Genomic DNA, 23,341 nt, shown 5'->3' on the forward strand with positions numbered 1-23,341 from the left:
TTAGCTCCCAAAATGTTGGGAGTTGCAGTTTTGCAATTGTTGGAAAGTCACAGGTTGGAGACCATTAATGTATACTCAAAAGGTGGTATCCCATGATCAATGCAACAATGAAAATCAGTCACTATATAGTACAATTGACAGCCTCTTTCTAACAAATCTGGCACCATCCCTGTATCTCACAAGGATCCAGAGATTTACCCATTCATGTCTCCATTTGCTTTGCTAGATTTATTTCAAGCTGGCAGCTCAGGGCGTGTGTCTTGTCTGCTGCAGTTTAAGAATAAAACTGAGCATGTGTGTCCACCTCAATGAGGAGGACACAGATATTAGAAAAAGAGCAAACAGGAAGTGGTGCTATATAGACCGATTTAAAGGGGTTTTCTGAGACTTTAAAACTGATAATAGGTCATCAGTTTCTGATCGGTGGGGGTCCATCACCCAGGACCCCCACCAATCAGCTGTTCGAGAAGGCCGTGGCGCTCGCAGTAGTGCTGTGGCTTTCTCTCAGCTTTTAGTAGGCCAGTGACTACACATTCATTCGTCATGTGGATGTCACGGATGTAGTAGGGGAGAACACCAAAAGACAACAAGAAGGAAGGGGAAAGACACTAGGCCTCACCGCTAGGGAAGGAAAAGGGTCACCACCTATAAAACACTGCTCCTGGCCGTAACTCCTATCCGTATGGGCACCTCTTGATGGTAGAGATGCCCATATACAGGAACCTAGAAAACCCTGGTGACCCTTGGATGCCCTAAAGATAATGACAGGGCAGAGACCACCCGTTCCTTCCCTGGTGAAGGAACTAGCGTCTCACTGAGGCCTAGTAAACAACAAAGGGGGGGGGGGGGTACAAAACACAACAAGCGGAACACAACTTCTGAGGATGATGGATGAACAGGACTCCATCAAGAACCACACTCCAGCTCTTCCAAAACCAAATGAAGCTATTCTAAGCAAGGAGTGATGGGTAAAGTCAGACTAAATAGGGATAGGTAAAGGTCACATGATCCACACCTGAACAGGAGGTGTGGACATACCAGCAACACACAGACAAAGTGAAACCAAAAGAGGCCGTCAGATCACTAATGCGTAGATAATCTTTCAGACCTTCTGAGACCTGTCACAGATGTGACAGTGGACTAGGCGCAGCTATGCTCTATAGAAGTGAATGGGGATGAACGTGATACCAAGCACAGAGAAGGTGGTATCGCTCAAGGAGTGCCGGTGCCTTCTGAAACAGCTGATTGGAGGGGTTCACTGGTGTCGGACCCCCACCGATCAGATACTGGAAAACCCATTTAATGGAATAACTCAGGGGTTATACTAAATTTTTAATTACATTAAACTACGAAAGTATTGATTTCCAGGTGCTGGCTTAAAAACTGTAGAATATTTATCATGGGACAACCCCTTTTATTATGTATATTATATACATGCTAAGTGATGAACTTCATTTAAACTGTGCTAACGACATGTGTAGGTAGGTTAGGGAAGAGGGAGGCTGCCAGTAGGAAAACCCAATACATTTTGCTAATAACTCTAGGAGGTTTATATTGGAAAATATCTTTAGTTTTCATTCCTTAATATGTTTTCCATATGTTTCCAGTCTACCTTCAAACACACCAAACCTTGTCATGCTCGGGGAACATCATAGATTTTACAGATTTCCAAGAAATAGGTTGGTTCAAAATTCACTTTATGTTTTTTTGGGGGAGAAATTGTAGCATTTTGCATATACTAGAAAGTCTAATTAGGGGGCATACCAAAATATTACACTTGTGTTAAGGTTGCAAGAGGGTGTAAAGAAAAAATAATAATAAATTATCTTACCAATCTGGGTTAGCCATCTTGCTATGCAGCCATATACCTCATCCAGAATCAGAATCACCACCAGGTTAATGATGACGGCGGTCGCAGTCACAGTCACTCGGACATTGGCACGGGCAGAAGGATTAGAACTCATGGCCAATGCAGCCGCCGTGGAGACTCGATATACAATGACGCCAAAGACAATGGCAAATGTCAGTCCAATCTGGTGGAGAAAACCAGGCGAGCATTAGAGCTGCAGACATTACAGCATCACGGGTTTGGTTCAGAGCAATAGGTTCATGAAATTTGTAGGTGGTGTGTATAATGTGTGTGTATATAACGATGCAGAGTATATGTGCTACATAAATGCCAAAAGTACATCCAAAGTCAGTTTAATATGCGTATCCATCCAATAACAATATCCTAATCTACTAGATTATCTCCATATATTGGAGTGATTAGGAAAACACTGCAGCTTCATCCAAAAACAGCACCATTCTTGACCATTGGTGGATGCGGTATTGCAGCACAGTCCCATTCAAGTGAACTTTTCTTTCGTCGTTGCCTCCAACAGTGCCTTCTCCCGAGCTACTTGACAGAAGACGGGCTGATATAAAACAGTACAGTCCATGTCCAGGGGACATTACTTTCACTCAGTGCCCTAGTTATAGATTGACCCATCAGTGTAGAATTCTAAAAAACTTTAATGGCAATATGGTGCCAAGGTGGACAACACAATTAAGGCTACATTGACATGTGAACTGTTGCTTTTGTGATCTATGACGCTGTGTCGGGTCAGTCTTACCAGGGGTGCATCACCAATGAGGCCAGGTGAGGCGATCGCCTCAGGGAGCACCAGGTAGGGGCAAGAGGGGGGGCAGCCGAAGAGCCATGGGCAATGAGCGCTTTCATTGTGGCAAAGGGGTTAGGTTAAGAAATTGGCATTGTTTTCGTCTCAGGCAGTAGAAAGGCTAGTTGCACCCCCGAGAGTCTTACCACAGATACCAATGGCAACTGAGGGACCCTACTGACTCGGTCAGGGCTCCATCATGGTTTCTGTTGTGTTGCAAGTGTGACAGAACTGTCGACATGAACAGAGGTGTGAACATCACCTAACAATGGAGGTTTGCATGTTCTTTATAGATAAAGAATGGTTCCTTCAAGCATGGTGGCTCCAAGGAACCCATCGTTGCTCCCCAACAGTTTTGGCGGAGAACACCTCAGAAAAGTATGTATGCATCAATCCCAATAGCCATTGCTAGGCTTTTCTTTACTTATGGGCAAGGTTTCAGGTCTGTGTCCTAGATCAATATGGCCAGGCAGGTACCTGAGCTGTTTTATTACCGTCTCCTTGAATTACAGAACTTAGGCTACTTTCACACTAGCGTTTTTCTTTTCCGGCGCTGAGTTCCGTCCTAGGGGCTCAAATCTGGAAAAGAACTGATCAGTTTTATCTTAATGCATTCTGAATGGAGAGTCAGTCCTTCAGGATGCATCAGGATGTCTTCAGATCAGTCTTTTTGACTGATCAGGCTTTTCAGAAAAACGTAGCATGCAGTATTTTTATCTCCGGCCAAAAATCCTGAACACTTTGACTGAACGCCTGATCAGGCTTTTTTCCCATTGACTTGCATTAACGCCGGATCCGGCCCTGTGTGTTCAGTCAAAACGGATCCGAAAAATAGGAAAAAAAAGTTAAAGTCCATAAATGGCGGATCCGTTTTTTCCAATGCATTTTTCCATTGTGATCGAAAGCCTGATCAGGATTCAAATGTAATCAGTTTTCACACGTTTTGCTGGATCCGGCGGACAGTTCCGGTGTCGGAATTGAACGCCGGATTCAAACAACGCTAGTGTGAAAGTAGCCTTAGTCAATATTAATGGAAACCCTCATCACATGAGGTATATACATATTACTACTTACCATGAAGACAATGCTGACCATGTTTGTGACATAGGCAGGAACTCTGTCCCTCCATGTTAACTTCTCCTTCTCAGTCTAAAATGCAATGAAGGAAAAAAAAGAAAAAACAGATTCACTATGGCATCATGGGAGAGAACGTGCAAGGGGTTGAGGAGATTTCAACGAGAAAAAAAAAACACATGACGGATGAAGCTCCACTGAAACCACAGGCGTCAGTGTCTGGAGGTCACATCTATTTAGTGATGTACAAGGGAACCCAGTGTTGCTTGCAAAAAAAGTCTCATTTTGGATTGCTCCACAAGCTGTGAGTCTGATGAACATAAAGATCTTGTGACAGCTAACATTTCTCCAGGAAGCAGGCTCAGGAGGACTTGGACTCTCCAGAAGCTGATGGGCTGCAGTAGTGGTCTCCAACCTACGGCTCTATAGCGGTTGCAAAAACTCATGCTGGGAGTTGCAGTTTCATCACAGTCAGAGTCACAGGTCAGAGACCACTATTGCAGCCTATAGAGTTGACTCCTTTTCCAAGACAAAGAATAGCCAACCACTATTTCTTAGAGACGTTTCATTGACATAACTGGGAACATGCTACCTATACCTGTCCATAGACAGACTCATAAATTGACTTTAAATTAAAACTTGTTCCGTTAAATATATATAGTTTTGGAACCAGCACCTGGATCTGAATATTTTTGTAACTGCATGCAATTAAAAATTTTGAATAGCTGCTGAGTTATTTAATAAAACTTCTGTATAGTGCCACCTGCTGTTTGTTCTTTTTCTTATTTCCCTGTCCACCTTGTTGAAGTGGTCGCACATGCTCATTTCCATCCTTCAGCCGCTTTCTGACGTGCCATGCAATCACATCATCCATGCGCCTGGGGCGCCCTGACGTCACTCTGAAGCGCCCCGGGAGCCTCACGGACAGTAAGTATACTGCTCCCCCGCTCCCCGCTACACTTTACCATGGCTGCCAGGACTTTAGCGTCCCGGCAGCCATGGTAACCACTCAGAAAAAGCTAAACGTCGGATCCGGCAATGCGCCGAAACGACGTTTAGCTTAAGGCCGGATCCGGATCAATGCCTTTTAATGGGCATTAATTCCGGATCCTGCCTTGCGGCAAGTGTTCAGGATTTTTGGCCGGAGCAAAAAGCGCAGCCTGCTGCGGTATTTTCTCCGGCCAAAAAACGTTACGTTCCGGAACTGAAGACATCCTGATGCATCCTGAACGGATTTCTCCCCATTCAGAATGCATTAGGATAAAACTGATCAGGATTCTTCCGGCATAGAGCCCCGACGACGGAACTTTATGCCGGAAGAAAAGAACGCAAGTGTGAAAGAGCCCTAAATTGAAAGAGTGGTAACGCTTTCCCACCGAAATCATCATTCATTAAAGGGGATAAACTTTCAGTGCTGTCTTAGGCCTCATGCGCACGACCGTTGTGTGTTTTGCGGCCCGCAAATGCGGATCTGAAAAACACGGATGGCGTCTGTGTGCGTTCCGCAATTTGCTGAACGGCACGGACAGCCATTGATATAACTGCCTATTCTTGTCCGCAAAAATGGTTATTTATTTTTTTTGCGGACCACGTAATGGAGCAACGGATGCGGACAGAACACTGAGTGCTGTCCGCATCTTTTGCAGCCCGCATCCAAGCCGCAAAAACTGCGGCTCGGATGCGGACCAAAACAACGGCCGTGTGCATGAGGCCTGACAGTGCGATTCGGTTGCAGCCTGCTTTAACAGGAACGAGCAGCCATGACAATTGATCACTACGTTCAACCGCTTTCTTAAATTCCAGAGTTCCCAGTTATGCCAATAGGTCACCACCAGTAAAGGGAATGCGTTTACATTAGAAATGGCAAGACAACACTAGATCGGTCCTCTCATACATGGTGCGACATGCATACGAAATACATAAAACATTTTCAAGGGATGTGCAACAAAACAGAGCCAACAGGAGTGACGAGGAGCCATGCATCAAATGGCACTGGGTGATGGAAGAAAACAGAAGACACCAAAGTGAAGTTAAAATGATAAAAAAAAAGAAAAGAAAAAAAAAAGCAGCCCGAGGGGATCACTCATGAGCAATGAGCCATAGGTCTCAAGGCTTGCCGTCCCCAGCCTGGCATTGGGAGGATTCATGCGCTCACAATAATCCCCTCAGTATGCCAAACACAATAAACCAAGGTGACTTCTCAGTAAACCATTTCTTAACCCTAAAGAAATTGGGTGTAAAATGTACCAATTTCACCCCAGCCATGGCTGTCTTAACTCTCTGCCTCCACTTGTTTGTGTTGTCCTCAGGAACAGGCTGATGCTTCTGAAGGCATTTGAAGGAAACAAAAAGGACCATGCGATAGTGTTATAAAGCATCGTAGAATCAGTAGCAATGAATGAGAATCAAGGTTGTGTGTGCACTGCCCCGAAATATCATCGCCAACCTGAGGGGCAAAGCTTTGGGACTTTTGGACAGTCCAGACATCTAGGCTAGTCACCCATCTCTGCCATACAAGTTTTCCAGAAACCCAACTTGCTATATCACCTCAATGTAAATGTTTTAGGAATTGCAGAAGATCATGGAGATCTTTACATCCCCAGTACGGGGCTATGGTGTTTGAGGTGTACATGTCATATGGCCTGTATAGAAATACAGCTGGTTGGGAAGTCTGGAAGCAGGGCCGGACTGGCCTACCGGGAAATTTCCTGATAGGCCACCGGCCAGGCTGGAAAGGAAATCTGGAAGCCATCTTTTGGCTAAGAAATGAGCAGGGCCAATTTGAATTCAATATCTACCTATGGCACTCCAGCTGCAGTGAAACTACAACTCCCAGCATGCAACATGCTCAGCTTTTCTTATAACTCCCATAGAAGTAAATGGGGCATTATGGGAGTTGTAGTTTCAGAACAGCTGGAGTGCCGAAGGTTGCCGATCCCCGATGTGCCAGAACATGGGCTTCTTAAAGGAACAGCAAGCAAAACGGACACACTATGTTAAGCCTACTGCCGGGCCTGAGGGGTCAGAGCATGGCCCAGCCCTAGACATGACGTATAGGCTATAGTACTTCCTACACCCAGAGGCCAGTGATGGTAGGGGCAGTTGCACACGCTCATTCCATGTCTGACATAGACATATAGTAGTAAGGCAGCTGGAGACAGAAGAGATGTTTTAACCATTTACACTTCATAGAGGAAGAGTCATCTACAATGTGAATTCACACGCGGCAGGTTCTGCAATTGAGAATCCCTTCCATAAGCCTGAATGCAGCAAGCACATGGAATTTTGCAACTCAGATGGAATAGGACAGTGGCAAAAATGTCTGCCACAAATCTGCCCTGTGTGAATTCGCCCTAAACGTACCCAACATCATCATAGCTCCTGCACGTTCAGATTTACAGCATTTGAGTGAATGTTAGTAACATGCTACTAAATCTACGTAGGAAGTATACACGGAGTGACAGCGCGGTAATAGGAGACGCCAGACAATAGGACCGTTTCCTTCACTTACAGGTTACCTGATCCCAGTTTGTGGATCACATTGACTTCAAAATAATGCAACCATTGTACACAGACGGATGCTGCACAAACACTGTCACACACACGGCAGGGCCGTGACTGGATTGTGTTACAGGACATAAAGGCTAATCACAACTAAAAGAGCAAACAACATGGAACTGCAAATTGCATGATTTATTTATGTGTGTGGAATGAGCAGTCGTCAACTCCGCCAAACCGCCAAGTATCCAGCCTCGGATTTGGCCAAGTAGCTTTTACCCTTTACAGGATAGTGGCAGCTCTCCTGAGAAACTACAGCGAGTGCTTAACAGGGTTGTCCAGGATCCGAAATAATAAAATCAATCTGCCTTTCGCCTTAAGAAATAGCGCCACTCCAGAGGCCATATCAGGTATTGCAGCCCATAGCAAAGAGCGGTGTCGTTTCAAGAAAGCAAAAGCAGATGCATCTGAAATGCTACCACAACCATCTCCACCACTTTCACCATCCACCAGCTTCACAAAGCCCTTTGCTTCTTCCCCAAACTTCTTCTCTAGGTCCTGTCGCTCTTTTTTGCCAGTGTAACGTCTTTGGAGATTAGGAGAACAATGCTCAGCAAACCTGTGCTAGTGTCCACCTTTCCAAGAGCTTCTGGACAACCACTTTAGGATAGGCACTGGGCCAACCAGTTCCATTGATTTGTGCAGATTGGCTAATATTGCTACAGGTTCCAGGTCATAGTCCCGGGGCTAAAATGTTGTAACGACACAAAAGAAATCTGACAGATGCATTCAGATGCCGGTAAAGAGTCATGGGGGCGGAGCCATTCTCCCAAGGAGTCATGCTGGGCAGTCTCCCTCTTGGCTTGATTGATATCCCACAGACTGCAAAAGGAGTCTTTGGTGCATGCAGTTGAAGGCGAGATGAGTGTACCCTGGTCACTGCTCATGCACCAAATGGCACTTTAGAAGGCTTGTGATGACACAACTGGTCTGTGGGATGATAATCAAGCAAGCAAGGCTGGCATCTAAATGTATATGGAAAGTTCTTTTCTTTACTATGCAAAGAAGATCATCATGCCACTATAGGGCTGGTGGTAGTTTGAGGGTGGGTGTCTAAATCCTGGTGAAATGCTCCCTTTAAATATAAAATTCTGACTACCTTCAGCCACCACTAGAGGGAGCTTACTGCTCACTGTATATACATGGAACTCAATAGTAAAACAGTATGCACTAAGCTCCCCCTAGTGGTGGCTGCAGGTAGCTTGAATTACATTCTAGTGTGTTTAAAAAGGCTGGTTTTCTCGACTCACATGTGGAATCCCCAGACAAAAAGGGTCTGATCTGGCAAGACCGGTTTACATAGTTAAACATGGGTTTTTCTACCACCTTGTCACATAGATTATTTCTCAGACTAGCTTAATATGCTGAATGTTCCCCATACCTCTTTGCGCCTGCGCTCCTTCTTCAGTGATTTCTGAAGGACTTTAGCCTCATACTCTGCCCTGGGGTGGTCCTGTAGGAATTAAAGAGATGATAAGATATTTGGAAGTCTACAGCCTTCATCATCGTGGGTTACAGCGAAGATCTCCAAGCAGAGGCAGGCCGTGAAGGGAGCTGATCAGTGCATAGGGTACTAGGGTGCATTGCCACCTGCTGACATACAGTGCTGTGATTGGTGATGGATGCAAACACAATGCGACAGAAACAACCAGGCTGCAGAGACGAGACAAGGTGCAACATGGTCACCGGGTTTGGTGGGATCAGCAGCGGAACAGTGACGGGCACGATTAACACACATACGCTGAGGCCTGGGTGATTTAAAAGAAAGATGCAAAGAAAAATTGCTGAAGACAGAAGATAGAAAAAATAAAAAAAATAAAAAAATTAATAAATGAGGGTTCAAACCTTGACTGTGCCCTTCAGGATACAAGAACACAACACACAGAAAAACAAAAAGATAATTATTAATTGGGGTACCGGGTGAGGTCATGGTTAGTGCTTTGGGTATTTTGGATGAGGGATGGGTACAGCGACTACATCATGGCATGGTGGTGGAGAACATGAACCTAGAGGGCCCAGAAGTCTAATACGGGGCCACGCTTGACAGGAGACCAGTCATTTACAATGAGGAAACAGATATGTAGACACAAAGCCTGTGTATGTATATATACACAACACCTACATATACACATACATGCAATGCAAATATTTGGGTGAATCCTGCGTCAGCACCACATAGACTTTTCTTTAGCGTTGGATTTTCACTAGGATATAGTAGGATAGTCATCCCTCCCTCAACCCTGACTGCAGGGCTACTTTTGAGGTCTTGTAAAACTGGATAGGGAAGGCAATGGCGGTACTGACAGAGCAACCATCACCGGCGACCTCTACTTCCTTCATTTCAGTTTTGCAGATAGGCAGCTAAATCTTTGAAGGGCATCTGTCAGCAGTTTCGTACCTATGACACCGGCTGACCTGTCACATGTGCCCTTGGCAGCAGAAGGCATCCGTGTTGGTCCCATGTTCATATGTGCCCGCATTGCTGAGAAAAATGATGTTTTAATATATGCAAATGAGCCTCTAGGAGCAACAGGGGAGGTGCCATTACACCTAGAGGCTCTGCCCTCTCTGCAACTACCACGCCCTCTGCACTTTAATTGGCAGGGCCAGGCAGTGAAAACATCATTATGCCTGGCGAGGGCGTGACACTTGCAGAGAGAGCAGAGCCTGTAGGTGTAACGGCAACGCCCCCGTTGCTCCTAGAGGCTCATTTGCATATATTCAACTTCATATTGAGCGATCACAAATGGATACATAGACTCTTCCTATACAATATTAGTAAGGCCCTGCGGACATGATCATATCCATTTTTCAAAATACGGATGTGGTCTGGGTGCAGTCCGCATTTTTTTTTTTTGCGGATCCACTGACAAGAACGTTCCCCTTTGTGCTATGGATTTGTATCTTTGTAGTTTATTTTCTTTGTACTCACTTCTTCTTCTTCAAATCCGGTCAGGTCCCATCTGTAGTTGAGCCTCATTTGTCGCCGTTTCCAGTGCTCCATGAATGTGGCAGCTGCAAGCACAACGTATGTTTTTCACTTAAGGGGTTAACCGTGAAGCCCAAAATATTTAGGAGAATTTCATTCCATCAACCTTCACAATAAGCGGACCCGTCCTGTGTGGTAGAGAGGACTATTCAGATTGTGCTGTGTACACTGACTGTGTGTGCATTCCATTTTCGTATGTGCGCGTGGCCATTCCACAAAAATAAAAAAATAGAACATGTCCTATAGTCCGTATTACAGACAAGGATAGGACTCTATTAGGGGCCAGCTGTTCCGTTCCGCAAAATGCGGAATGCACACGGCCAGTTTCAGCGTTCCACGAATCCGCAATTTACATCCAACAGTTGTGTGCATGAGCCCTTAGGAGGCAGTAGAACACCAGTGACAATGGGTGATAGGGAAAGCTCAGCTGCTCCTCCTTCTCCTTGCAGGTCATTGTTTTTTTTTGGCCCATTTGGGAAATTGCCAGCCAATTTTTTGTTAAGCGTCAAGACTGCAGCAATATCTGAGTTTTTTTTTTTTTTTTTTAAGGCCAGTCCAACACATCCTTAGGCCTCCTGCACACGAATGTGTGCGCCCCGTGGTCGTGCTGTGGGCCGCAATGCACGAACACTGTCCGTGGGGCAGCCACAGCGGATCACGGACCCATTCACTTTAATAGGTCCGCGATCCGGCCGCTCCGCAAAAAGATAGGACATGTTCTATCTTTTTGTGGAACTGAAGTCAGGGACGAAACCCCACGGAAGCACTCCGTAGTGCTCCCGTAGGGTTCCGTTCCGTGCTTCCGTTCCGCATCTCCGGATTTGCGAACCCATTAAAGTGAAGGAGTCCGCATCCGTGATGCAGAATGCACACGGAACGGTGCCCGTGTATTGCGGATCCGCAAATGCGGTCCGCAATACGGCAACGGGAAGCACACGTTTGTGTGCAGGAGGCCTTAAGGTGGATTTAGACGGGCCGACTGAGCGGCCGATTGTCGGGAAGGAAGTGTTTCTTCCAGACAGTCAGCTGCTCGTTCAGTGAAGGAGACCGCAGCATTTACATGCAGCGATCTCTTTCACTGTATGAGGACGGGGGATCACTATAGCAATCCCTCGTCCTCTTGCAGAATCATGGCTTCTGAGCAGCAGATTGTTCTTTAGACGACACGATCTGCTGCCCAGAAGCCATGATCGAAGGCCTTCAAGAGCAACAGGATCACCCGATGAATGAGCGTTTCGCTCGTTATTTGGGGGGGGGTTCAGCGGCACATTTAGATGGCCAGATGATTGGGAACGACTGTTCCAGATAATCTGGACAATCATTGGCGTGTCTAAATGCACCTTAAGATCCATGTACAGATGTGTCCAGTAGTCTGAAAGGAACTAGGGACAATGGGACACGATTGTGAATGCGAGAGGACAAGGTCTTTATGATGAATGACTGTTACCATTTAGTTAATACCGGTGACCGTTACAGCTTCATATCAAATTAAATTACAGTAACCGCTATGGACAATTTTGGGGGCATTTTTTTAAGATTGCATTTTACTAGTTTTGGGCTAAAAATCAAGTTTTCAATTGCTCTTTATTAAAAAGGTTTAGCTGTTTTTTTTAAATGCAAGAGTTGAAAAAAATCTGTTTGTTTGCATGTGGTAACAGTTACTGCTTTCTTTAAATCTCATCATCTGACATCTCCTGTGTAGATCTTCTGACCTCAAACATTTATTTAAGCCACATTCTTATCAGTTTGATAAGGATTGAGCAAGTGTTTATGAGGGCAGGAGATCAGAGATAAGAGCTACACATGAGCTGTCAGATGAGAAGATTTAAAAAGAAAAGAGACTGCGACATCTTGATTTTTAACCCTTTTATAAAAAAAAGGGCAGAATTTTTTTTCAAATAAAGACCAATTAAAAAATAAATAAATCATGCAAAATGAGTAAAATGCAATCATAAAAGTTCCCCTCCCCAATGCCATTAACTTCATAAAAATTCCAGGTAAATGGCCTCTAGGCACACACATACTGTACAAATGTGCTGTAAATACACCTACGCAGATACTATTTCAGACAAGGCAATAATGGTCTGAAAGCCATATGTAACACATAGCATGGGGATTACATCAGAACATTTCCACTGGGAACATCTCATGTTATTTGTAGACACAAGGGAGATCTGTAACGCGCATGGTTTCATTACTCTACTATATAGCTGCATTATAGGCTCCTCATTGTGCAAAGCTACTACTGATGAAACAGAAAACCACAGTCTTCACAGCGACATTTTCACCCGCCATTCACTTGTACCCCTCTACCAACCAGGCAAACCCTATGGTGGATGGTAGATTGGATCTGCCATTAGAAGAAAATGCTTTTCCCTGCATGGCCCGCTTATAGGGAGGGCACAAGGGAAAGATTCCACAACCTTTGAGACTTCGAGAGATCTCCCCAACCCATCCTCTCTGCAATCAATTATATGTAGTAGGTCTTGATCATTGAAGGACCTTCAGAAGAGGCAAAATTTGGTAGGGTCCCAAATTTTAAACAGCAGACATTTTAACAACTTGCAGAGAGTTTCCCAGCAGTACCTCTGGCCGTCACCGTCTATATGGCAGTGTATACACTGCTCACCCCCTTGTATTCCTTACTATCTGTAAAATCGTGATCTCCAAGGACATCGATCCAAACTGGTGGAGAGGTGACCACATATGCATGCACCTGGCTCGCTCTTTTGCCATCTAAGTGAGTCATTGGCTTGGCTTTTAGCCAGGGGGGGGAATTGGCCATAGACCCTACAGGGAAATTTCCCGGTGATCCGATGCCTAGGAGGGCCACCCAAGCCCTCCTCACGGCCGCCAGCCAGGTTCATAACGATCTGATTCTCTCTTACGCACCTGGCCAACAGCTGCAGGTGGCCTTCTGAATTCAACTGTATCAATGTCCTCAGGACAATGATACAGTTGAATACTGTGGTGCAGGTGGCCGTACTTTCTGCTGCACTGCGGTATTTGGTTCACTTGGGCCAGTATATTGCCCTGCACTAGAGTTTAGCGGGGAAGGTCATGTTGATGCACATCCTATAAATGGATGTTATAAGGGGGGTAAGGTGACGTCTGGGTTAGAATGGGGCACCCCCATCAAATTTTCAGTCTAGTGGATCTCCTCCAACCTTAATTCGGCCAAACCGCCGTCAATCTATTACCATCGTTGGCGGTTTATTGCTTGTACATACGTCCAAATTCTTTGTATTGCCTGGAGGAGGCAAGAGCGGCCAGGAACATCCCAGTGTGTAATGTAGTTTGACATTACGTAAAGCTCCTCGCAAGGGAAGGGTAATCTTGAGATCGGCACATCGGACGCAGATACACTTGTCGGGAGCAGAGCATGAGCAATGGAGGCGAAGAGTCCACAAGTATAAACCAAACAAGTTCAGGAAATGTCCAACTTCCCAGCTCCATCCTTCACGGCGGTGACACCAATGTATTTACACAAAGCTGGATTTATTAAACTTTGTGGCTCCATAGAAAAGCCATGACATGTTCTAACTGTAACTCATCCAAACATAATAAATGCTTTGTTACAATGTCTGCTGTGCGTTTGTCGAGATTTTATGATTTGCTCACAGTAACCCTTTACATGCACGGCGGACAAATTTTATTCTGTTCATTAAAGAGCATTGCAAAAATAATAGTACCCCAGCAAATGGAAGCCAGTAAGTTGCTCTTTGTGGTCCATTTTTGCAAACTCAGCTGTCAAAAATACACACGCCGTGACAGAGGCCGTAAGATTTGCTTGCTGTTCAGCTTTCCCGAGCATCTATGCACCAAACCCGGCTAAGAGTGAGGAGATCAGGAACTGGCCCATCAGGGCACAGGTCCGACCCGCACAGGGGCCAGTCATGTGACGTCACGTTTAATTGACCATCATCACATGACCTAGGCGAAGTTCAGCCCCATCGAAATGAATGGGACTGAGCTTTGATACAAAGCACGGCTGCTATACAATGTATGGCGCTGTGTTTGGCGAGCTGAGAGAATGCAGCCGCGAGCGCCATCGGGTGGTGTTTTCATCCGTGCAACGGGGAGATGCAGCGGTGGCCGTGCCAGCTTCAGAAGTGACACGGGTGCCGGGGAACGAGGCAAGTACAACCTCTGTGAGGGGCCCGAGCATATGGGGGGGGGGGCATTATAGGTCTCGGAAAACCCCTTTATTACATGGTATATGTGCGTATACACAGACACAAACTTCAGCCAGTCTTCTGTGCCATGCTCTATTAGTTCTCAAAGGAAACGTGACTCAGATCTGGATGGGAACGGCTCTTTAGCAGATGACAAACACAGTAATTGTTATATATGCAACTCCATAGAGAACGTACAACCCCTAGGGACACGCTAAGGACTAAATACTAACAGATGCGCCTTTTTTTCATCCTCATATTACATATCCAGCTTAAAAAAAAATACAAAAATAAAAAATAGAATAAAAATACATCTAAGGATGCCAAAATAAGAAAAGCCAAGTAGAAATCCTGGAGGGATAAGCGAGGACGAGCGAGGAGAAGATTCCCTTGACGCTGTCCTGGAAGGGGGATGCAGATTTTATAACATGAGAAACACATACAGATCGGAAATCTTCAAGCAGCTGGGACAGTGTCTCAGAAAAAAACAAAACTTTTCATCTCAGGCTACTTATTTCATACATGGCCCTGTGCCAAAATGATGTAATCCCCCAAAGCAGGGCCTGCCCTGTGTGTCAATAATTATTGGAGGGTGCACTATCTGCGGGGTACTAGTATTTTCAGTACTATACTACTGGGGAGCACAGTGGGCACAGTATTGGGGGTGTTGAAAAGGTGGGAGGATGATGGAAAAGTAGGAAACTAAGAGGTCTTTTTGTCAAACTCTGCAGAAAGAAGAGATGGTTGAAAGAAGTCATCATGGCGGTCTGGTCTGAAAGGAGAAGATGAGGAAAAAGAACGTCTACAACAAAGGATGTACGAGGTATGTGGCGCTGTAATACCCTGTATGTTTTGTAGCGCTGTATGTAGTGTTTTCCAAGTATGGCTTGAACATTAGGGCTGGAGGGAAGGGGTTAGGTTGAGAATTCGGCATGAGGAATGGGGGGGGGGTACTGTAGATGGCTTCAATGGTCACCACCGCTGGATGGGCGACCTGCTACTGTGCCAGCTTGGGAATTTATTTATTTATTTATTTTTATTCTGTATTGATTGATTTCCTAATATATCCTTATGGTGGCAGTAGATCTGTTGTCCTCTGTATAGATATACAGTGAAGGTGATATACAATTCTGCCACCCCCAAGGGAAGCTTAAATTAAAGTCGATGACAGCACTGTACGCAGTAAGCTGCCCCCTACTGGTGGCAAGATTTTTAACTTTATTGCTAGGTCTGTCTATGTAGGGGATTTAGAAATCTGTATCAGAAAGACGGCGCTCCAACCATTATAAAGATATATCAAGAAATCATTGTGCGCACAATGGTGTTTAATGGTAGGCATTTACTTTAAAAGGGTTTTCAAAGCCTTTTATACTGATGACCATACCTCTGGATAGGTCATCAGTATCTGATCGGACACCAGGACCCCGCGATCAGCTGGTTTGAGAAGGCAGCGGCGCTCCTGTGAACACCTCTGCCCACTCGCAGATTACCAGGCACAGCGCCAGTACATTGTATAGTGGCTGTGCTTGGTATCGCAGCTCAGCCCCATTCACTTGAATGGGGCAGAGTTGCTCCTAGGCCACATGACATGTGTCGTCACTAGGCCTAGGAAAAGCAGAGAGAAGGCCGCAGGCGGCGGCGCTCACAGCGGATCAGCAGGGTCCAGGGTGTTGGGCCCCCACGATCAGTATAAAAATCTTGGAAAAAACCCCTTTAAGCCACATTGCTTTGTCACCCATAATACACCATGAGCCAGTACTGTAATATGGGTCCACATTCTGTGGATGTCATTGCCATGGACATAACCATCAAAAGACTATGGACAGCTTTGACAGGATAAAAACTAAATTAAAAAAATTCCCAGCTAGGTAAAGTATGGTTGGCAGGAACAGCGCTAACCACCCTGTTCCTCCCTCTTTGGTAAGAGTGGGCTGGTCCTGCTTCCTGCCAGGAGGAGGAGTTCCAATTCAGACAGTGAATGGAGAGGAAACACATGTCAGAGCTCCTGCTCGTAGGAACCAGATCCAGTTTCTTCTGTGAGACAAACACTCCAGAGAGACAATCAGAATTCAGAACGCAGCTTCCAGAAAGCATCAGTGTGTCAAGACAGCAGAGCGATTAGGCAAATTACAGCAACACAGACACTGCTGCAAGGTGAGGGGATACGTCTCAGACACCCATCACCTAGAATCATCACAACCACCAAGCCTGTATCAGAGTGGACACCTATATTCACAAGTTCTGGCAAATGCCATTAAATTGCTATCCAACCAGCCACCATACTTCCTCATCTGGTGCCAGAATCTGAACTTTGTTCTTTGAATATTGCTGGATGTGTCACACGTTATATTTTGCACCAAGTAAAAAAAAAACAAAAAAAAAAACACTTTTATATGTTTACTTCTGACCTGATTCTTCAAACTAGATTTCCACTGCACCAATGCCCAGAGAGCAATGGCCTGGCACCTCATTGGGGCCACTACCACCCCCATCCTCTGCACTAGATCCTTGGGGGCTGAATATGCTAGTAATTAGTCCTCATTGCATATGTTAGTCGTTACATTTAAGGTGTTGCGTCACTTCAGCAAATAGCATTTATGTACAGAAAATTTAAGGGCTTCTCCGGGCTTTTAATATTGATGACCTCAGTGGCGTAGCTAGAAATGACTGGGCCCCAGAGCAAATTTTTGAATTGGGCCCCCCTCCCCCAGTAATTTTTTAGCGACCCCTTCCTTTCATGACGCCCCCATTCCTGTAGCTAGTAAAGATCGCTCTCTCAGACCAGGGCCGGCAGCTGCTCCCATCCGTTTTCTACACTGTCTATACCTGTCACTGTATATAATTTCATTGTGTAATACTGTTAAGGGGGCCCTGACAAAATCTTTTAGTCCTCCTCCCCTGGATGGGCCCCTTCTGGGTCAGGGCCCCAAAGCAGCCGCTTCCCCTGCTTCCCCTATAGTTACGCTCCTGGATGACCTATTCTCAGGATAGGTCATCAATATCAGATCGGCGGGGGTCCGACACCCGTCACCCCCGCCGATAAGCTGTTTGAAGAGGAGGCACGCGCCGTGCCAGCGCCGCCTCCTCTTCATTGTTTACCTTGTCGCCGTTGCCTCTGCAGCGGTGAGCAGGTGTAATTACACCTAACCGTCCAATTCATTTTAATAGGACAGATCGTTCCCATACACTTGTATAGGAGTGATCCGTCCCATTGAAATGAATGGGACGGCTTGGGTGTAATTACACCTGTTCACTACTGCAGAGGAGACGGCGAAAAGGTAAACAGTGAAGAGAAAGCAGCGCTGGGACGGCACGCGCCTCCTCTTCAAACAGCTGATCGGCGGGGGTGACGGGTGTCGGACATAAATATTAGGATAGGTCATAAATATTAAAAGCCTGGAGAACCCCTTTAATACAACTCACTTAGGGCTTTTTCACACTTGCGTTGTCCGGATCCGTCGTGAACTCCATTTGCCGGAATTACACGCCGGATCCGGAAAAACGCGTAAGAACGCATAATTTTTTCTTTCCGGATGTGTCTTTCCTGCTTTTTTGGTAAGATACTGATCCGGAAATCCTGAAGCCAACATTAACGTTTTTTTTCCGGATCCGTCGTTGCGTTGTAACAACTGAAAATGTTAGGACGGATCCGGAATAATAAATTTCAATGGGCTATTATTACGGATCCGTCGATGCGGCAAGTGTTCAGGATTTTTGACCGAAGCAAAAAGCGCAGCATTGCTGCGGTATTTTCTCCAGCCAAAAAAACGTTCCGGTCCTGAACTGAAGACATCCTGATGCATCCTGAACGGATTTCTCTCCTTTCAGAATGCATGGGGATAATCCTGATCAGGATTTTTCCGGCATAGAGCCCCGACGACGGAACTCTATGCCGGAAAAGAAAAGCGCAAGTGTGAAAGAGCCCTTACTAATGAATTGTTATTGTCCATTTTGCCCTCTTTGCTGGCTTCATTCATCTAGCAGCGGTGACCGTGCTTACACACTATAGGCAAAAAAAAAACCGCCTGTGTGTGCTCCTGCAGTCCTGGCCACCAGAGAGGCCGATGCTTCCCCTTCAAATTGCATTGTGTATGCTTTCCTCCCCATCTACAGTCTGTGTGATCTGTCCCCCTTGAATCCCCCTTCCAAACTCTGATCTGTTGTGTACAACCTCCTGCTGCTATCTCCAATGCTGAGAGAAGGAGGGGAGAATGGGCAGCAGAGACAGGAGCAGAGTTCTGATGAATTTATGTCAGATTCAGCAACACCATCACCTAGGTGAAGGACTTGCACACACTCTACAGATGCAAAAATGATAGATAAAAAAAAAAAAAAAAGACTATATACACACACACACACACACACACACACACACACCGGTATATAAAAAAATAAAAAATGCTTCATTTTATATTACGGAAGTAAATGAACAATGTAAAAAATCCCTAACAAAAAGACGTTCATAGTGACAGCTCCCAGAGCTCTAGAGCTCATCACCGTGTATCTGTGTTCTTTCATCTGACGTGCGCTGCAGATCTGTGAGCAGGAACTGAAGAAGGCATTTTTTTGTTGCAATGCAGCAATTATCAGATCGGCGACCTTGGCCAATTTCTGTACTCTTATAACAAGTTCTGGAGCATGTCAGATCTACACCGTCAAATAAAAGTACAAAAACACATCTGAAGGGTATTGAACAATATTCTCCTTACCCCATAAAGCCATGAAGACAGAGAAGAAGACTGTGGCTGGGTTGTCGAAGAGATGACTGGCACGGGCTGTGGCACAGGCAGAGCTGATCTTCCAGTAGTTACAGGTCTTGTCACATAAGGGGCACATGGTAATATTGTTCCGCTGGTCACACATCTCCATGCTGGAAATAAATGGATGAAGATGGAAACTCAGAACAAGCATTGTGTATTTAAAGGGATTAGAGGCCCCGGCGAGGTTCAATGCAGAATGCAAATATTATAGGGACATGGATCTTAGCTCTATAGAAGACTCTAAAGCAGGGTGGCCAACCAGAGTTTCTTTTTTCTAGACAACTTGTCCCCAAATCACAGAAAGACAACATTTTTTACAGATGAATTAGAAAGCCATAATGAATGATAAATATTATAACTATTACATGTCTATAGCTCAATATGCTGGTAGGAACTGATTACCAGCATTCACTGCGAACTGTAAAATGTGTATAATGAATAATGTAGCACGGACATAGTACATTTTTTTTTCACGGACACGGGAAAAAAAAAAAAAAAAAGTCACCTATTCTTATGGACTGGCCAGAAATTTCTGGACGGTTGGCAACCCTGCTCTAAAAGGTTACTAGGACTTAACGGGGCTTTAATAATTGAACTGGATGTTAATAGGGAAGCGACGCTGCAATGAATTCTATGCAGAAATGTGCTGTACAAGCAGCAAGTCGTCCGACCATGCAGCTTATACTATGGATGTACTGTATAAACTGATCTCCATGTGTAAAGGCCCTATCACCTCATAGATTGTAAGCTCTTGCGAGCAGGGCCCTCATTCCTCTTGTTGTAATTATCGATATGTCTGTTGCCATGTTATTTATGACTGACTGTACATGAATCTCTGAATTGTAAGGCGCTGATCTACCATTTAACCCCGACACTTTTTTGCTAAGACTTGATATTGAGAGGTACTCTGTTTGGGGGGACAGAGTACCTCTCAATATCAAGTCTTAACAAAAAAGTGTTGGGGTTAAATGGTAGATTGATGTTAAGTGAAGAGTAGATTAGAAAGGCAGTTTCTTTCCAGAAACCTGTAATAACGAGTCTCTACATCTTCAATCGTTATTCGTGATCTGTATGACATCTGCTGTTGTAATAGTACCTTAAAGGGAACCTGTCACCTGGATTTTGTGTATAGAGCTGAGGACACAGGTTGCTAGATGGCCGCTAGCACATCTGCAATATCCAGTCCCCATAGCTCTGTGTGCTTTTATTGTGTAAAAAAAACGATTTGATACATATGCAAATTAACCCGAGATGAGTCCTGTATGTGAGATGAGTCAGGGACAGGACTCATCTCAGGTTAATTTGCATATGTATCAAATCGTTTTTTTTACACAATAAAAGCACACAGAGCTATGGGGACTGGGTATTGCGGATGTGCTAGCGGCCATCTAGCAGCCCATGTCCTCAGCTCTATACCCAAAATCCCGGTGACAGGTTCCCTTTAAGGGCTGATTATCTGACCAATCATTGGTCAGATGGCCAATTACACCCACAGATCTTTTGGTATACACACACACACGCCAACTATTGGTCTGATTGGACAGATAATCTGTTGGTGTCATACAGGGCTAAGACTAATACACAGCTGTCTACAGAGATCTCTGCTTTAGCTGATAGCTGTGTCAAGACTAATGGGTCAGACATTGACTTCTAGAGTTGCTACCTATAGGTGGCACCAGAGATATGGTTTTCTTCTTTCCGGAGGAGAGCTAATTTGCATAAATGTTCCCAGGGACCATTGCCTGGGACACTCTATACCAGGGATCAGCAACCTCCGGCACTCCAGCTGTTCTGAAACTACAACTCCCAGAATCCTCCTGTCACTTCTGTGGGAGTTACAAGAACAGCCACGTTTGCATGCTGGGTGTTGTAGTTTCACAGCAGCTGGAGTGCCGAAGGTTGCTGATCCCTGATCTCCACAAGGAGAACACGAGACCCCAAGAGCTCTACACCTCATCTAGAGAGCTAGCTCTATGCAGAAGTGAAGCTTTTAGGCCTTGGTCTTGAAGTCCTAGGGTAAGGGCAACCTAGGTGCAACGCTAACCCAAAGACTCCATGTGTATATCCTGGGTTAAAGGGGTTGTCTCATGAAGAAAACCCATGTCCTATTATAGTATATGGACATCACCATCACATCACAAGGAACCCCCTTATGAAGCAGTTTACTCTCGTGGTCTCGAGCGGTCTAGGTATTACATTGATGGCTATTTTTTTTGAACAGCCACCATGTAATACTACATTCCCATGGCTTCGCTGGCAAAATGTGTGGCGAGATAACCCCTTTAAGGTGCCATAGAGTACTTTGCAAAGTTACTTCACCCCGCTGCCTGGCTGTAACTGGTCTGGATGTTATTCTTCACATGGCTCCCATAAAGTATATGTCCTGCCATCCTCATTTTATTAGTTTATCATAATTTGGAGAGAGTGTCTCCTGCCCTGGCGGTTGGGCAGGCCAGGCTGGATGTTTTCCCTGGGACTGTCAGTGTTGCGTTCCTCTTGGTTGCTTGATTATACAATGTTCACAATGCTGCTTTAATTTCTCTTGGCGCCCGAGTCAGATTTATGTCTTCAATCTGTTTTTATGGTGTCTTGTAAGCATTAGAGGCTTGCTAGGATAAAGTAAGTTCTGCTAAGTGGTGTACATTAGGGATTGCAGTGGTTATATTTCTAAATGGGCTTCTACACTCAAGAGGTCCTGGTCCACCTTGTCACATAAGAGCTCCAGGGTTATAGGTACAGTAAAAGATCACACTATATTTTAGGCCAGGGGTATTCAACCTTCAGGAGGGAGACATCTTCTCTTATAATATTGATTGTACCTTGGGATGTCTTCATCTACAGTCGCACATCCATAAAGGAACACAATGATCCCCACGACGGAAGCAGGAATAAGCATCTGAGTGTACACTCCGAGCCAGGCAAAGTACAGGGCAATCTTCTCCCCAAAATATTTCCTAGCAAGAGATAAAAGAATGAGATGGGAAGGACATAAAAGAGACAACTGTAGTTGTCCCGATAGCCTACATCAGTGGTCTACAACCGGTGATGATCGGAGTTGTACTTTCACAATAGCTGAAATATAACTTACCGGACCAGGTCGACAGGTTGATACTTGTAAAAAGCACCATAACTGGCCCACTCGTCACACAAAAGCTGAAAAGTAAAGCGAAACAGGACATAGCAGTTAAAGGCTCCACGTTAATAGAGATTAACTTATGTAGAGGTACATAGTAAGGAAGAGCGTCCATCAAAACTCAGAGTCTTGGGCAATAAAGCAGAGGTAGCAGTCACCTTAAGCCCCAGGGCCTTAGGGCCCAACATCACATGGGAAGGCAGCAGTATTATAAATTGCACAGGATAGGTAGGGGACCCCCCTTTAGGGCTAGTTACCCCTCCGGCACTAGGATTTTACAAGTTCTTGATGCAAAGTAGAGAGAAAAGAGACGTCTCATATAAAAGCATTGCCTTAAACACAGATTATCACACAAGATGGGTAAATATTAAAACTCGTCAGACATAGTGGGAAAAAGGCAGCCTCGGAGGTGCCAACTGCTAATTTCTTCTGTCACGGTGCCAGCCTTGCCTGTCCCAAACAAGTTGTATTACAGTATAAGACAATCAGCATATTAAAATGAGTTGTCTCACGTATGACTCCTGTTCTGGCATGCTTGTGCGGACCTTCCACTACTTCGACAGCCAATCATCTATATGGCTGCTATACTACATGCGGCCATTGCAAGGGAGGGGGGCTGGCTATCTTTTGTGTCTCCCGGCCAATTTCAGCAGTTTGTTGAGGTTGTCAGGACCCAAGGTGATCAGCTGATCGCCCATGGGCTGCTGTTCTCTAGGATGAGACGAACCCTTTAAAGTATGTGGGAAGGCATGAAATGTGTCACAGGCAACCCAGAAGAGACAAACTGAAAAGAATATGCTTTCGCGGACAGAGATACATGACTCAACATGGGGTAAATATGTAACAGATCTAGACATGTCTTCTAAGAACAGTTTCAAATCCTGTACTATGGCTGCATTTAAGGGTCCATACTGTGGCCACTGCATCCAGACCCCCTTCCCCCCCATGGTTTTCAAGTCAAAGGCTCTTGGATCACCATGGAATCCTATAAA

At 45.2% G+C, this 23,341-nt stretch overlaps 1 protein-coding gene across 5 annotated transcripts in view; it reads right to left on the minus strand.

Annotated features, from left to right (window-relative positions):
• ANO1 (anoctamin 1) overlaps positions 1-23,341 on the minus strand; it is a 153,764-nt gene that overhangs the window by 15,219 nt on the left and 115,204 nt on the right. For 2 of the 5 annotated variants that reach the window (XM_044269755.1, XM_044269759.1), the window contains 9 exons: positions 22,305-22,369; positions 22,036-22,170; positions 19,166-19,326; positions 10,225-10,307; positions 9,138-9,149; positions 8,674-8,745; positions 5,982-6,059; positions 3,735-3,809; positions 1,832-2,033 (listed from right to left, as the gene is read on the minus strand). In XM_044269755.1, the coding sequence (XP_044125690.1) occupies positions 1,832-2,033; positions 3,735-3,809; positions 5,982-6,059; positions 8,674-8,745; positions 9,138-9,149; positions 10,225-10,307; positions 19,166-19,326; positions 22,036-22,170; positions 22,305-22,369 (883 nt within the window). The remainder of the gene's footprint in view (positions 1-1,831; positions 2,034-3,734; positions 3,810-5,981; positions 6,060-8,673; positions 8,746-9,137; positions 9,150-10,224; positions 10,308-19,165; positions 19,327-22,035; positions 22,171-22,304; positions 22,370-23,341) is intronic. The other 3 variants (XM_044269756.1, XM_044269757.1, XM_044269758.1) reach the window with 3 other exon arrangements.

This window comes from Bufo gargarizans, chromosome 10 (genome assembly GCF_014858855.1).
Source record: "Bufo gargarizans isolate SCDJY-AF-19 chromosome 10, ASM1485885v1, whole genome shotgun sequence".
NCBI classification, from domain to species: domain Eukaryota; kingdom Metazoa; phylum Chordata; class Amphibia; order Anura; family Bufonidae; genus Bufo; species Bufo gargarizans.